Source organism: Pristis pectinata, chromosome 15 (assembly GCF_009764475.1).
Source record: "Pristis pectinata isolate sPriPec2 chromosome 15, sPriPec2.1.pri, whole genome shotgun sequence".
Taxonomy (NCBI): Eukaryota; Metazoa; Chordata; class Chondrichthyes; order Rhinopristiformes; family Pristidae; genus Pristis; species Pristis pectinata.
In genome coordinates, this window is record NC_067419.1 from 50,573,650 (window position 1) to 50,589,487 (window position 15,838).

General features: G+C 45.2%; 1 protein-coding gene across 3 annotated transcripts in view; it reads right to left on the bottom strand.

Moving 5' to 3' along the window:
- The window catches only part of cracr2aa (calcium release activated channel regulator 2Aa), a 120,880-nt gene that overhangs the window by 13,118 nt on the left and 91,924 nt on the right, over positions 1 to 15,838 (bottom strand). For all 3 annotated transcript variants that reach the window (XM_052030274.1, XM_052030275.1, XM_052030276.1), the window contains exons 15-16: positions 8,286 to 8,400; positions 7,417 to 7,518 (exon numbers count right to left, since the gene is read on the bottom strand). In XM_052030274.1, coding sequence (XP_051886234.1) covers positions 7,417 to 7,518; positions 8,286 to 8,400 — 217 coding nt within the window. The remainder of the gene's footprint in view (positions 1 to 7,416; positions 7,519 to 8,285; positions 8,401 to 15,838) is intronic.

Here is a 15,838-nt window from a genome sequence, read left to right on the forward strand (position 1 = left end):
GCAGGGTCCTTAGAAGCATTGATGTACAAAGTGTTGATGTACAAAGCGTTGATGAACTTGGGGTGTAAGTTCAATGGTCCCTGAAAATATTGACAGGTGGCTGGGGTAATGAAGAAGTGTTCAGCTTGCTTGCCTTCATAGGCAGGGCTGTCGAGTATAACAGTTGGGACATCATGTTGTAGCTGTACAAGACATTGGTTAAGCCATACTTGGAATATTATGTGCAGTTCTGGTCAACACACTATAGAAAATATGTGGTAGCACCAGAAGGAATGCAGAGGAGATTCACCAGAATGTTGCCTGGAATGGAGGGCTTTAGTTACAAGAAGAAATTGGATAGGCTGGGACAGAGTTTTATAATATTATGAGGGACATAGTTAGAGTTGATAGTCACAGTATTTTTCCAAGGGTAAAGGTGTCTAAGACTAGAGGACATAGATTTAGAAACAGAAAATCTACAGCACAATACAGGCCCTTCAGCCCACAAAGTTGTGCCGAACATGTCCCTACCTTAGAAATTACTAAGTTTATCCATAGCCCTCTATTTTTCTAAGCTCCATGTACCTATCCAAAAGTCTCTTCAAAGACCCTATCGTATCTGCCTCCACCACCATTGCCGACAGCCCATTCCATGCACTTATCACTCTCTGAGTAAAAAACTTACCTCTGATATCTCCTCTGTAACTAATCCCCAGCAACTTAAACCTGTGTCCTCTTGTGGCAACCACTTCAGCCCTGGGAAAAAGCCTCTGACTATCCACACGATCAATGCCTCTCATCATCTTATACACCTCTGTCAGGTCCCCCCCTCATCCTCTGCCAGGTTCACTCAACCTGTTTTCAAAAGGCATGCTCCCCAATCCAGGCAACATACTTGTAAATCTCTTCTGCACCCTTTCTATGGCTTCCACATCCTTCCTGTAGTGAGGTGAGCAGAACTGAGCACAGTACTCCAAGTGGGGTCTGACTAGGGACCTATATAGCGGCAACAATACCTCTCGGCTCCTAAATTCAATTCCAAGATTGATGAAGCACAATACACCATATGCCCTCTTAACCACTGAGTCAACCTGTGCAGCTACTTTGAGCATACTATGGACTCGGACCCCAAGGTCCCTCTGATCCTCCACATTACCAAGAGTCTTACCATTAATACTATACTCTGCCATCATATTTGACCTACCAAAATGAACAAGTGGTCACATTTATCTGGGTTGAACTCCATCTGCCACTTCTCAGACCAGTTTTGTATCCTATCTATGTCCTGCTGTAACCTCTGACAGCCCTCCACACTATCCACAACACCTCCAACCTTTGTGTCATCAGCAAACTTACTAACCCATCCCTCCACTTCCTCATCCAGGTCATTTATAAAAATCACAAAGAGTAAGGGTCCCAGAACAGATCCCTGAGACACACTACTGATCACCAACCTCCACGCAGAATATGACCCATCAACAACCACTCTTTGCCTTCTGTGGGCAAGCCAGGTTTAGGGTGAGAGGGGAAATATTCATAGGAGATCTGAGGGGCAGGTTTTCCACACAGAGGCTGGTGGGTGTATGGAGTGAGCTGCCAGAGAAGATGGTAGAGGCTGGTACAACCACAGCATTTCAGAAGCATTTGGATAGGCACATGAATAGGAAAGGAATAGAGGGTATTAGGCTAAATGCAGGAAAATGGGATTAGCATGGATAGGCATGTTAGTTGTCATGGGCTAGTCAGGCCAAAGGGCCAGTTCCCATGCTGTATGTCTCTATTGTTTGCTGAAATTTTTCAGCATTAAACTAGGTTGGTAGGGGGATGGGAACAAGAGTGTTAGGTCAGATGATGGAGCAGTTGGTGTGAAGGTAGACGCAATGTGCAGAGAGGCTGTGAGGAAGGATAGGCAGTGGAAAGGGCATAAATGCAGTCAGTTGGATGGTTGAAATGTGTTTACTTTAATGCAAGAAGTAATAAGAATAAGGGTGATGAACATAGAGCACGGATCAGTACATGGAATTATGACATTGTAGCCAGGACAGAGACTTGGCTGTTGCAAAGGCAGGATTGGCTGCTTAATGTTCTGGGGTTTAGACATTTCAAAAAGCAGATGGAGGGAGGTAAAAGGGGAAGGCAGGAGTGGCATTGCTAATCAGGGATAGCATCACAGCTGCTGAAAGGGAGGATGTCCTGGAGGTATGATTAGGAATAGTCAACATGGCTTTGTCAAGGGCAGGTCCTGCCTTACGAGCCTGATTGAATTTTTTGAGGATGTGACTAAACACATCGATGAAGGGAGAGCAGTAGATGTAGTGTATACGGATTTCAGCAAGCATTTGATAAAGTACCCCATGCAAGGCTTATTGAGAAAGTAAGGAGGCATGGGATCCAAGGGGACATTGCAATGTGGATCTTAGAACTGGCTGGCCCACAGAAGGCAAAGAGTGGTTGTTGAAGGGTCGTATTCTGCATGGAGGTCGGTGACCAGTGGTGTACCTCAGGGATCTGTTCTGGGACCCTTACTCTTTGTGGTTTTTATAAACGACCTGGATGAGGAAGTGGAGGGATGGGTTAGTAAGTTTGCTAATGACACAAAGGTTGGAGGTGTTGTGGATAGTATAGAGGGCTGTCAGAGGTTACAGCGGGACATAGATAGGATGCAAAGTTGGGCTGAGAAGTGGCAGATGCAGTTCAACCCAGATAAGTGTGAAGTGGTTCATTTTGGTAGGTCAAATATGATGGCAGAATATAGTCTTAATAGTAGGACTCTTGGCAGTGTGGAGGATCAGAGGAATGTGTGGGGTTCGAGTCCATAGGACGCTCAAAGTGGCTGCGCAGGTTGACTCTGTGGTTAAGAAGGCATATGGGGTATTGTCCTTCATCAATCATGGAATTGAATTTAGGAGCCAAGAGGTATTGTTGCAGCTATATAGGTCCCTGGTCAGACCCCACTTGGAGTACTGTGTTCAGTTCTGGTCGCCTCACTACAGGAAGGATGTGGAAGCCATAGAAAGGGTGCAGAGGAGATTTACAACGATGCTGCCTGGGATGCGGAGCATTCCTTATGAAAGCAGGTTGAGGGAACTCGGCCTTTTCTCCTTGGAGCGAAGGAGGATGAGGGGGAACCTGATAGAGGTGTATAAGATGATGGGAAGCATTGATTGGGTGGATAGTCAGAGGCTTTTCCCCAGGGCTGAAATGGTGGCCACAAGAGGACATAGGTTTAAGGTGCTGGGGAGTAGGTATACAGGAGATGTCAGGGGTAAGTCTTTTACTCAGAGAGTGATGAGTGCATGGAATGGGCTGCTGGCAAAGGTGGTGGAGGCAGATACGATAGGGTCTTTTAAGAGACTGTTGGATAGGTACATGGAGATGAGAAAAATAGAGGGCTATGGGTAAGCCTAGTAATTTCTGGGGTAGGGATATGTTCGGCACAGATTTGTGGGCCGAAGGGCCTGAATTGTGCTGTAGGTTTTTCGATATTTCTATGATAGTCTACTGAATCAGTGTGGGTGGAAGTCAGAAATAGGAAGGGAGCAATCACTCTGTTGAGAGTATTCTCTAAGTCCCCCAATAGCAACTGGGACACTGAGGAGCAGATCGGGAGGCAGATTTTGGAAAGGTGCAAAACTAACAAGGTTGCTGTCATGGGTGATTTCAACTTCCCTAATATTGATTGGAACCTCCTTAGGACAAAAGGTTTAGATGGGGCAGAATTTGTTGGGTGTGTCCAGATAGGATTCCTGACACAGTATGTGGACAGGCTGACTAGAGGAGAGGCCATACTGGATCTAGTACTAGGCAATAAACCTGGTCAGGTGACAGACCTCTTGGTGGGCGAGCATTTCAGAGATAGTGACCACAACTCCCTGATCTTTAGCGTAGCCATGGACAGGGATAGGAGCAGAAGATATGGGATAAACAGTTGATGTTTTGGGTCGAGACCCTTAATCAGGACTTGAAACGTCGACTGTTTATTTCCCTCCATAGATGCTGCCTGACCTGCTGAGTTCCTCCAGCATCTTGTGTGTGTTGCTCCAGATTCCCGCATCTACAGAATATCTTATGTCTCTGGTATTAGGCAGGAACTTGGGAGCGTAAATTGGGAACAGATGTTCTCAGGGAAATGCACAGCAGAAATGTGGAGGTTGTTTTGGGAGCACTTGCACGGGGTTCTGGAGAGGTTTGTCTCATGGAGACAGGGAAAGGATGGTGGGGTAAAGGGACCATGGTTGACAAGAGAGGTGGAACATTTAGTCAAGGGGAAGAAGGAAGCATACGTAAGGTTTAGGAAGCAAAAATCAGACAGGCTCTTGAGAGTTGTAGCCAGAAAGGAGCTTAAGAAGGGACTTAGGGGAGCTAGAAGGTGGCATGAGAGGCGACTTGATAGAGGTGTATAAGATAATGGGTGGACAGCCAGCACCTTTCTCCCAGGGCGGCAATGGCCAATACAAGAGGACATCTGTTTAAGATGAGCACTGAAGCAATGTATTCATTAAGGTCCTCCCCTACCTCCTCCACTTCCAGGCACATGTTTCCCCCTTTATCCCTGAGCAGTCCTACCCTCACCCTAGTCAACGCCCTGTTCTTCATGTATGTGTAGAAAGTGTTGGGGTTTTCCTTAATCTTTAATTCCTTAATCCTACTTGCCAAGGCCTCACATCTTCTTCTAGCTCTCCTAAATCCCATAAGCTCCTTCCTGGCTACCTTATAACTCTTGAGAGCTCTGTCTGTTTTTTGCATCCTGAACCTAAGTATGCTTTCTTCTTCCTCTTGACTAAACGTTCTACCTCTCTTGTCAAGCATAGTTCCTTCACTATACCATCTTTACCCTGCCTCAATGGGACAAACCTATCTAGAAGCCCATGCAAGTACTCCCTAAACTACCTCCACAGTTCTGTTGTGCATTTCCCTGTTCCCAATTTACACTCCCAAGTTCCTACCTTACACCATCGTAATTAGCCCTCCCCCAATTAAATACTTTTCCATATCATCTGCTCCTATCGTTGACCATGGCTGTGCTAAAGGTCAGGGAGTTGTGGTCACTATCTCAGAAATGCTCGCCCACCGAGAGGTCTGTGACCTGACCGGGTTCATTGCCTAGTACTAGATCCAGTATGGCCTCTCCTCTTGTTGGCTTGTCCACATACTGTATCAGGAATCCTTCCTGGACACACTTAACATCTAAACCTTTTGTACTAAGGAGGTTCCAATCAATATTAGGGAAGTTGAAGTCACCCATGACAACAACCTTGTTATTTTTATAAAGGTAGCTTTGGCAGTTAAGGTAAAGAAGACACCTAATGGATTCTGCAAGTATATTAAGAGCAAAAGGGTAACTAGGGCAAGAATTGATCCTCTTAAACATCAATGTGGTTGTCTATGTGTGGAACTACAGAAGGTGGGCGAGGAGTTAAGTGAATATTTCTCATCGGTATTTACTATGGAGAAGGCCATTGATGCTAAGGAATGAAGGGAAAATAATAGTGATGTATTGGAACATATTCATATTCACAGGCCCTGATCAAGTGTTTCCTAGGACATTGTGGGAAGCCAGAGAAAAAATTGCAGGGGCCCCAGCAGAGATATTGCATCATCATTAGCCACAGGTAAAGTTCTGGAAGACTGGAGGGTGGCTAACGTTGTGCCTTTATTAAAGAAGGGCTACATTGTTGAGCCAGGGAATTACAGGCCAGTGAACCTAACATTAGTGGTGGGAAAGTTACTGGAGAGGATTCTGAGGGACAGGATCTACCAGCATTTGGAAAGGCAAGGGGTCTTCAGTATGGCTTTGTGTGGGAAATCGTATCCCACAAATTTGATTGAATTTTTTAAAGATGTAACAAAGAAGGCTGAAGAGAGCAGGGTGGTAGATGTTGTCTGTATGAACTTTAGCAAGGCCTTTGACAATGTCCTGCTTGGTAGGCTATTCTGGAAATTTGGATCACATGAGATCCAGGGTGATCTAGCCAAGTGGATACAAAATTGGCTTGGTGGAAGGAGTCAGAAGGTGGTAATGGAGAGAAGTTTTTCATATTGGAGGCCTGTGACCAGTGGTGTGCCGCTGAGATCCATGCTGGGTCCTCTGTTGTTTGTCATTTATATTAACAATTTGGATGATAATGTTGTTAACATGGTTAGTATGCTTGTGGATGACACCAAAATTGGTGGTGTAGTGGACAGTGAAGAAGTTTGTCTAAGGTTACAAGAAGATCAACTGGGGAAGTGGACCAAGGAATGGCAGATGGAATTTAACTTGAACAAGTGTGAAGTGTTGCATTTTGGTAACTTAAACCAGGGCAGGATTTACAGTGACTGGTAGGGCCCTGAAGAGTGTTATGGAACAGAGAGACCTATGAGTAAAGGTACATAGTTCCCGGAAGAAGCTACACAAGTAGATCGGTGGTGAAGAAGGCATATGACGCACTTGCCTTCATCAGTTAGGGCAGCAAGTACAGGAGTTGGTGAGATCACACTTGGAGTATTGTGCAGAGTTCTGGTTTGCCAGGTATAGGAAGGATGTCTTATGCTGGAAAGGGTGCAGAAGTATTCACAAGGATCTTGCTGGGACTGAAGAGCTTGAGCTACAAGGAATAGCTGGAAAGGCAGGGACACTTTTTCCTGGAGTGCAAGAGACTGAGGAGTGACCTTATAGAAGTTTGCGAAATCATGCGGAGTGTAGAAAAAGTAGACGGTCGGTCTTTTTCCCAGGGTAGGAGGGACCTGAGGGGCAACTATTTTACATAGAGGGTAGTGAGTATATGGAACTAGCTGCCAGAGGAAGCTGCAGAGGCAGGTACAATAACAACAGTTAAAAGACATTTGGACAGGTACATGGATAGGAAAGGTTTCAAGGGATATGGGCCAAACACAGACAAATAGGGCTAGCTTGGATAGATATATGAGTTGGCATGGACTAGTTAGGCCGAAGGGCCTGTTTCCATGCTGTATAATTCTATAACTCTATGTCTCTAAGATGTTCACCAATGGACTGTGATAATGTACACAGAGCACTCTGAAAATGGGAGGTATTTTGTGGATTGAGGAGAGAGATATCAAAAGGCAAAAAGTTTTTGAATTAAATGCTACTAATGGTTTGGGATTATAAAGTGAATGTCTGGTAAATATCAGAATCTGATAAATGTGGCATCCTTGTGATTCCACCATGAAAAACCAAATGGGTAGAACCCTTTATTTTCAACTGAACTAACTATGAGCGATGGGCACTGGTGGATGGCATCCGGTTTCATTGCTACTTCTTTGCCTTAGAAGCAAGTCACTGAGCCAGTTTTTGTGATTCTGACACCATTTTGGTTCTGTGCAAATATCCAGGGATTTCCCATTCCTTGTGGGCTTATCATTTGGCACAGAAATTAAAACCATTAAACTATAAATGTTTTAATATGTTATTCATAAAAGTCTTGAAATACAAACCATTGCCAATCGCTGCCCTTCTTCGGTAGAAACTTGACGTTCACTTTCCAAATCTGTCTTATTGGCCAGGAGAAGGATTAAAACCTCAGGACCTGCTCCCTCCTGCAACAGAACATGACATCAGAAACAGCGCACCTCCTAGCACCCAGCCCCAGTGGTCTCTGACCTGAAACTTTCACTACTTCTCCACAGAGGTTGCCTGGGATGTTGAGTTTTCCAGCATTTTTCAGTTGTATTAGCCTAGCCTCACTGGCTGAACAGGTTCTGACACCAGATGACCCACACCCCCTGATTCCTTAATATCCAGTACCTGAGGATCAACAGCCCTCTGGAGAAGAGAATTCCAAAGATTCACCATCCTTGACTGAAGAACTTTCTTCTCAGCTTTGTCCCACACAGCCTAACCTTTCTTCTGACACCATGGTTCTAGAATCCTCAGCCAGGAGAATTATTCTCCCTGTATTGTGCCTGTCAAGCCTGTAAGAATTTTTAAAGTTTCAATCTTCTAAACTCTAGAGACTATAGCACTTGAGCCATGGTCAAAACTCTGTACAGTTGAGCAAGTAAAGCAACTATTCTACAATTTAAAACTCCCTTGCTGAACACAGTGGCTGTGGCACCTGCCATACAACCCAAGAATCCTGAACACTGTCCCAGGCACAAAGCTGTCAGGAAGAACCTTTGCTAGTTATACAACCTTTAATCATAAAACTATTGTTTGTCTTAGTAATAGTGACTACTGAAGTGAAATGTTGCTAATAATCAACACAAGAAGAAGAAACAATAACTTGCAAACTAAGTTAACTTTGGCAACATGATGCAGCACTAAGTGAGAGAATCTATGCCGTCACAAAGAAGGTAGATAGAACCTGCACACTCTGCAGCCAGTGTCGGACTGCACTGAAGCTGGCTGCCATTGTGATGTCGTAGATCAGGACAACTCCATCGGTTTTGCGGAGGAACTGCTTTGTAATGCTATGAAACCTGCAACAGGAAACAATTCATCAACAATAAAAACTATTAACTAAAATTGTATAAAAAATATTTTGCATCAACATTGAACCACAGATGGATAGTGATCCTGCTGGATGGCATTTCCTGCTGGTTTGTTAATCACACAAGTGTTCATTGTCTTAACACCAAGTAGCTAAGTTCCAGGATGCACACCTAAGGTGCAGGAGACAGACTCATTGAGTCAGAATTCACAGCATTGTGAAGCATCACAGCACAGCATCACAGAATTATATTTTTCCCTCATCTGCCTTCTGTCCCTTGCATCAATCCTTCCAATCCTTGTAGCAATTACCATAACCAACGGTCTCTTGTTATTGACATCAGAGTCATAGAGTTTGTATGGCACGGAAAAACGCCCTTCAGCCTATACATGTCCATGCCCACCAAGATGTATATTCAAGCTAATCCCACTTCCCAGCACTTGGCCCATATCCCTCTAAACTCTTGTCATCCATATACCTGTCCACATACTTCTTAAATGTATTTGACGTACCTGCCTCACCCACCTCCTCTGGCAGCTGGTTCCATATATCTACCACATGCTGTGTAAAAAAGTTGCCCCACAGGTTCTTATTAAACCTTTCACCTCTAACATTAAAACTATGTCCTCTAATTTTCGATTTCCTCAACCCTGGAAAAAAGACCACTCACCCTATCCATGCCCATCATGATTTTATATACCACCATGAGGTCCCCCCTCAGTCTCCTACATTGCAAGGATTAAAGACCCAGCCTGTCAAACCTCTCCCTATACCACAGTCCCTTGAGTCCCGGCAACATCCTCGTAAATCTTTTCTGCACTCTTTCCAGTTTAATCACATCCTTTCAAAAACAGGGTGACCAAAACTGAACACAATACTCCAAGTAGATCTTGTACAATTGCAACACCACCTCCTAACTTCTGTATTCAATGTCCTGACTGATGAAGGCCATAGTGCCAGAAGCCTTCTCCACTGCCCTGTCTACCCGTGACTACACTTTATGGGAACTATGCACCTGTACTCCAAGGTCCCTATGTTCTACAATAGTACCCAGGGCTGTTGTTTACACTTGTTCAATGTAAAAGTCCTACCTTGATTTTTCCTTCCCAAATGTAACACTTTGCACTTCTGAATTAAATTCCATTTGCCGTTCCTCAGCCCACAGACCCAGATGATCAAGATCCTGCTGCAATTCTTGATGCTCCTCTCCACTGTCCATGACACCACCCACGTTAGTGTCAACTGCAAACTTACTAACTATTCCTTGGATATTCTCATCCAAGTCGTAAATATAGATGACAAATATCAATGGGCCCAGCACCAACCCCTGGGGCACACCTCTAGTCACAGACAAAGAATCACAGAATTATATTTTTCCCTCATCTGCCTTCTGTCCCTTGCATCAATCCTTCCAATCCTTGTAGCCTTCCATTATCACCCTCTGCTTCCTACCATCAACTATAGTGTGTATCCAATTAGTTAGCTCTCCCTGGGTCCCATGTGATCCAACTTTCCACAGCAGCCTGCCATGCGGAACCTTATTAAATGCCTCACTGAAGTCCATATAGACTAATTCTACCACCTTTCCCTCATCGACCTTCGTGATTACTTCTTCAAAATACTCAACATGATCTCCCACGCACAAAGCCATGCTGACTATCCCTAACCAATCCCAATCTTTATATTATAAATGCTTGTATAGCTTAATCCTCAGAATTCCCTCCAGTAACTTACACCAAGATGTTAGGTTTACTGGTTTTATAGTTCTCATGCTTTTCTTTGCCACCCTTCTTAAATAAAGGCACAACATTCACTAACCTCCAGTCTACTGGCACCTCACCTGTGGCTAATGCTGATGCAAATATCTCAGCCAGGGCTCCCTCAATTTCTTCTGTAGCTTCCCACAGTGTTCTTGGATATAGCTGATCAGGCCCTGGACATTTATCTACCTTCATACACTTGAAGACATCCAGAACCTCCTCTGCTGTAATGCAGAGGGGAAACATTCATTATGGACCTCGCCCATTTCCTGCAGCTCCACATAAAAATTTTGGGCTTTCAGGGGCCCTATTTTCTCTCAAGTTACTCTTTCTCTTAATATACTTGTAAAATCTCTTTGGATTCTCCTTAATCTCTCTGCCAAAGATATTTAATGCCCCTTTTTGCTCTTCTGGTACACTCCTCACACAGATAAGTGTGAGGTGATGCATTCTGGAAAGTCAAAATGAGGGTGCTTTAGTACGTCCTTACATTGAGGACTTGCGTAGTCTTCCATCTTCCAGTCTTGCGGAGAGTGACCAGCGGAAAGCATATGGCTCAGATGGTGTCCCTGGCCGTGTCCTCAGATCCTCTGCAGATCAGCTGGCGGGGGTATTTGCAGGCATATTTATAGAACATATATAGAACAGTACAGCACAATACAGGCCTTTCGGCCCACCATGTTGTGCCGACCATCAAATCACACCTAAGACTATCTAACCCTTTCCTCCCACATATCCCTCGATTTTAAATTCCTCCATATGCTTATCAAGCAATCTCTTGCATTTGACCAATGTACCTGCCTCCACCACCGCCCCAGGCAGCACATTCCATGCCACAACCACTCTCTGGGTATAAAGTCTTCCTCTGATATCTCCCTTGAATTTCCAAACCGTTACTTTAAAACCATGCCCTCTTGTATTGAGCATTGGTGCCCTGGGAAAGAGGCGCTGGCTGTCCACTCTATCTATTCCTCTCAATATTTTGTACACCTCTATCATGTCTCCTCTCATCCTCCTTCTCTCCAAAGAGTAAAGCCCTAGCTCTCTTAGTCTCTCCTCATAATGCATTCTCTCTAAACCAGGCAGCATCCTGGTAAGTCTCCTCTGCACCCTTTCCAACGCTTCTACATCCTTCCTATAATGAGGCGACCAGAACTGGACTACTCTAAGTATGGTCAAACCAGAGTTTTATGGAGCTGCATCATTACCTTGCGGCTCTTAAACTCGATCCCTTGACTTATAAAAGCTAACATCCCAATAAGCTTTCTTAACTACCCTATCCACCTGTGAGGCAACTTTTAGGGATCTGTGGATATCATAGAATCATAGAACAATACAGCACAATACAGGCCCTTTGGCCCACAATGTTGTGCCGACCTTTAAACTTCGCCTAAGACTATCAAAGCCCTTCCTACCACATATCCCTCTATAATAAATTCCTCCATATGCTTATCTAGCAATCTCTTGAATTTGACCAATGTACCTGCCTCCACCACCACCCCAGGCAGCGCATTCCACGCCCCAACCACACCCTGGGTAAAAAACCTTCCTCTGATATCTCCCTTGAACTTCCCACCCATTACTTTAAAGCCACGCCCTCTTGTATTGACCCCTGGGAAAGAGGCGCTGGCTGTCTACTCTATCTATTCCTCTTAATATTTTGTACACTTCAGTCATGTCTCCTCTCATCCTCCTTCTCTCCAAAGTGTAAAGCCTGAGCTCCCTTAGTCTCTCCTCATAATCCATACTTATCCAAACCAGACAGCATCCTGGTAAATCTCCTCTGCACCCTTTCCAACGCTACCACATCCTTCCTATAATGAGGTGACCAGAACTGGACACAGTACTCTAAGTGTGGCCTAACCAGAGTTTTGTAGAGCTGCATCATTACCTCGTGGCTCTTAAACTCGATCCCACGACTTATGAATGCGAACATCCCACAAGCTTTCTTAACTACCCTATCCACCTGTGAGGCAACATTCAGGGATCTGTGGATATGAACCCCCAGATCCCTCTGCTCCTCCACACTACCCAGAATCCTGCCATTAGCTTTGTACTCTGCCTTTGAGTTTGTCCTTCCAAAGTGTACCACCTCACATTTCTCCAGACTGAACTCCATCTGCCACTTCTCAGCCCAGCTCTGCATCCTATCAATGTCCCTCTGCAATCTTCCACAATCCTCCACACTATCCACAACACCACCGACCTTTGGGTCATCTGCAAACTTGCCAACCCACCCTTCTACCCCCTCATCCAAGTCATTAATAAAATCACAAAAGCAGAGGTCCCAGAACCGATCCTTGTGGGACACCACTAGTCACAGCCCCTCCAATCTGAATGCACTCCCTCCACCACAACCCTCTGCTTTCTACAGGCAAGCCATTTCTGAATCCACACGGCCAAGCTTCCCTGGATCCCATGCCCTCTGACCTTTTGAAGAAGCTTACCATGTGGAACCTTGTCAAATGCCTTACTAAAATCCATGTAGACCACATCTACTGCACTACCCTTATCAATCTGCCTGGTCACCTCCTCAAAGAACACTATCAGGCTTGTGAGACACAATCTGCCCTTCACAAAGACAAGCTGGCTGTCCCCAGTCAGACCATGATTCTCTAGATGCTCATAGATCCCATCTCTAAGAATCCTTTCCAACAGCTTGCCCACCACAGATGTAAGGCTCACTGGTCTATAATTCCCTGGACCATCCCTACTACCTTTTTGAATGAGGGGACAACATTTGCCACCCTCCATTCCTCCGGTACCATTCCCGTGGACAACAAGGACTCAAAGATCCTAGCCAACGGTTCAGCAATCTCCTCCCTCACTTCTTGGAGCAGCCTGGGGAATATTCCATCAGGCCCTGGGGACTTATCTGTCCAAATATTTTCTAACAGCTCCAACACATCCTCTCTCTCGATATCCACATGCTCTAGAACATTAACGTTACCAATACTGTCCTCAGCGTCATCGAGGCCCCTCTCCTTGGTGAATATGAAGAGAAGTGTTCATTGAGGACCTCACCCACTTCCACAGCTTCCAGGCACAACTTCTCACCTTTGTCTCTAATCGGTCCTACCTTTACTCTTCATCGTTTTGCTCTTCACAGAAGTGAAAACTGCCTTGGGGTTTTCCTTAACCCAAATGGACCCCTAGATCTCTCTGCTCCTCCACACTACCCAGAATCCTGCCATTAACTTTGTACTCTGCCTTGGAGTTCGTCTTTCCAAAATGTACCACCTCACACTTCTCCGGATTGAACTCCATCTGCCATTTCTCAGCCCAGCTCTGCATCCAATCAATGTCCCTCTGCCATCTTCGACAATCCTCTACATTATCCACAACACCACCAATCTCTCCCTGCTTCAAACTGAGGTTCCCACCTGTTTTAAGAAGACCAGTATCATCCCAAGATCCAATAAAAACAAGGTACTGTGCCTTAATGACTACCGCCCAGTGGCTTCTACATCCACCATCATGAAGTGCTTCAAGAAGCTGGTCATGGCACACATTAACTCCAGCCTCCTGGAAAACCTTGACCCACTGCAATTCTCCTACTGTCAAAACAGGCCTACAGTGGATACTATCTCCTTGGCCTTACACTCATCTCTGGAGCATCTGGACTGCAAAGACACCTACATTGGACTATTGTTTATTGACGAAGCTCCACCTTCAATACTGTAATTACAAGCAAACTCATCACCAAACTCCAAGACCCGGGACTCAACACCTCCATCTGCAACTGAACCCTTGACTTCCTGACCAACAGCCCACAATCAGTGAGGATAGGCAGCAACACCTCCAGCACGATTATTCTCAAAACTAGTGCCCAACAAGGCTGCATCCTCAGCCCTCCACTCTACTCCCTATACACTCATGACTGCGTGGCCAGATTCTGCTGTAACGCCATCTACAAGTTTGCAGATTGATACCACTGTAGAGGCCATATCTCAAATAATGATGAGTCAGAGTACAGGAAGGAGATAGAGAGCTTAGTGACATGGTTTCATGACAACAACCTTTCCCTCAATGTCAGCAAAACAAAAGAGCTGGTCATTGACTTCAGGAAGGAGGGCAATGCACATGCACTTGTCTACATCAATGGTGCTGAGGTCAATAAGGTTGAGAGCTTCAAGTTCCCAGGAATGAACATCACCAATAGCCTGTCCTGATCCAACCATGTAGATGCCACAGCCAAGAAAGCTCACCAGCACCTGTACTTCCTTAGGAGGCTAAAGAAATTTGGCATGTCCCCTTTGACACCAACTTTTATTGATGCACCACAGAAAGCATCCTATCTGGATGCATCATGGCTCGGTATGGCAACTGCTCTGCCCAGGACCACAAGAAATTGAAGGGAGTTGTAGATGCAGCTCAGCATGTCACAGAAACCAGCCTCCCCTCCATGGACTCTTGTCTATACTTCTCACTGCCTCGTTAAAGCAGCCAGCATAATCAAAGATCCCACTCACCCCAGACATTCTCTATTCTTCCACCCCCCTCCCCCCAAATCGAACAGAAGATACAAAAGCCTGAAAGCACATACCACCAGGCTCAAGGACAGCTTCTATCCCGCTGTTGTAAGACTATTGGATGGTTCCCTTGTACGATAAGATGGACTCTTGACCTCACAGTCTGCCTCGTTATGACCTTGCACCTCATAGTGCAGTGCAGGTAGACATTCTCTGTAGCTGTGACACTTTACTCTGCATTCTGTATTGTTTTACCTTGTACTACCTCCATGTACCATGTAATGAATTAATCTCTATGAACAGTATGCAACACAAGTTTTTCATTGTACCTTGGTACGAGCGACAATAATAAACCAATTCCAATTTCAATCCCAAACCAGTGTAAGACTTATACTATGAATGGTAGAGCACTAGGGTAATGGAACACAGGGACCCAGGTGTACAAGTACATAGTTTGTCAAATGCAGCATCACAAGTAGATGGTGGTGAAAAAGGCGTTTAGCATGCTGGCCTTCATCAGTCAGGGCATTGAGTATAGGAGTTGGGACATTATGTTGCAGTTGTACAAGTCGTTGGTGATACTACACTTGGAGCACTGTGTACAGTTTGGTCACCACGCTATAGGAAAGATGTGGTTAAACTGAAAAGAGTGCAGAAAAGATTTATGAAGATGTTGCCTGGACTAGGGAGCCTAAGTTATACGAAGAAGTTGGCCAGGCTAGGTCTTTTATTCATTGGAGTGCAGAAGAATGAGAGGTGATCTTATGGAAGTTTATAGATGGCATAGATAAGGGGAACAGTAACAGTCTTTTCCCCAGGGTAGGGAGTCCAAACTAGGGGGCATAGATTTAGGGTGAGAGAGGAAAGATTTAAAAGGGACCTGAGGGGCAACTTTTTCATGCAGTTGATGGTCAGTATATGGAAACGAGCTGCCAGAGGAAGTGGGTGAGGCAGGTATAAGGGGATCATTAAGAAGCACTTGGATAGGTACATGGTGGGGCGGGGCTTAGAGGGATATGGGCTGAACGCAGGAAATTGAGACTAGCTGGGTGGGCACCTTGGTCGGCATGGACTTGTTGGGTCGAAGGGCTTATATCCGTGCTGTATTGCTCTATGACTCCATGGCACCTGAATCCCCTGTACTCCTCCAGGAATTCACTTGATCCCAGTGCCTGTACCTGACCCATCCCTTTTT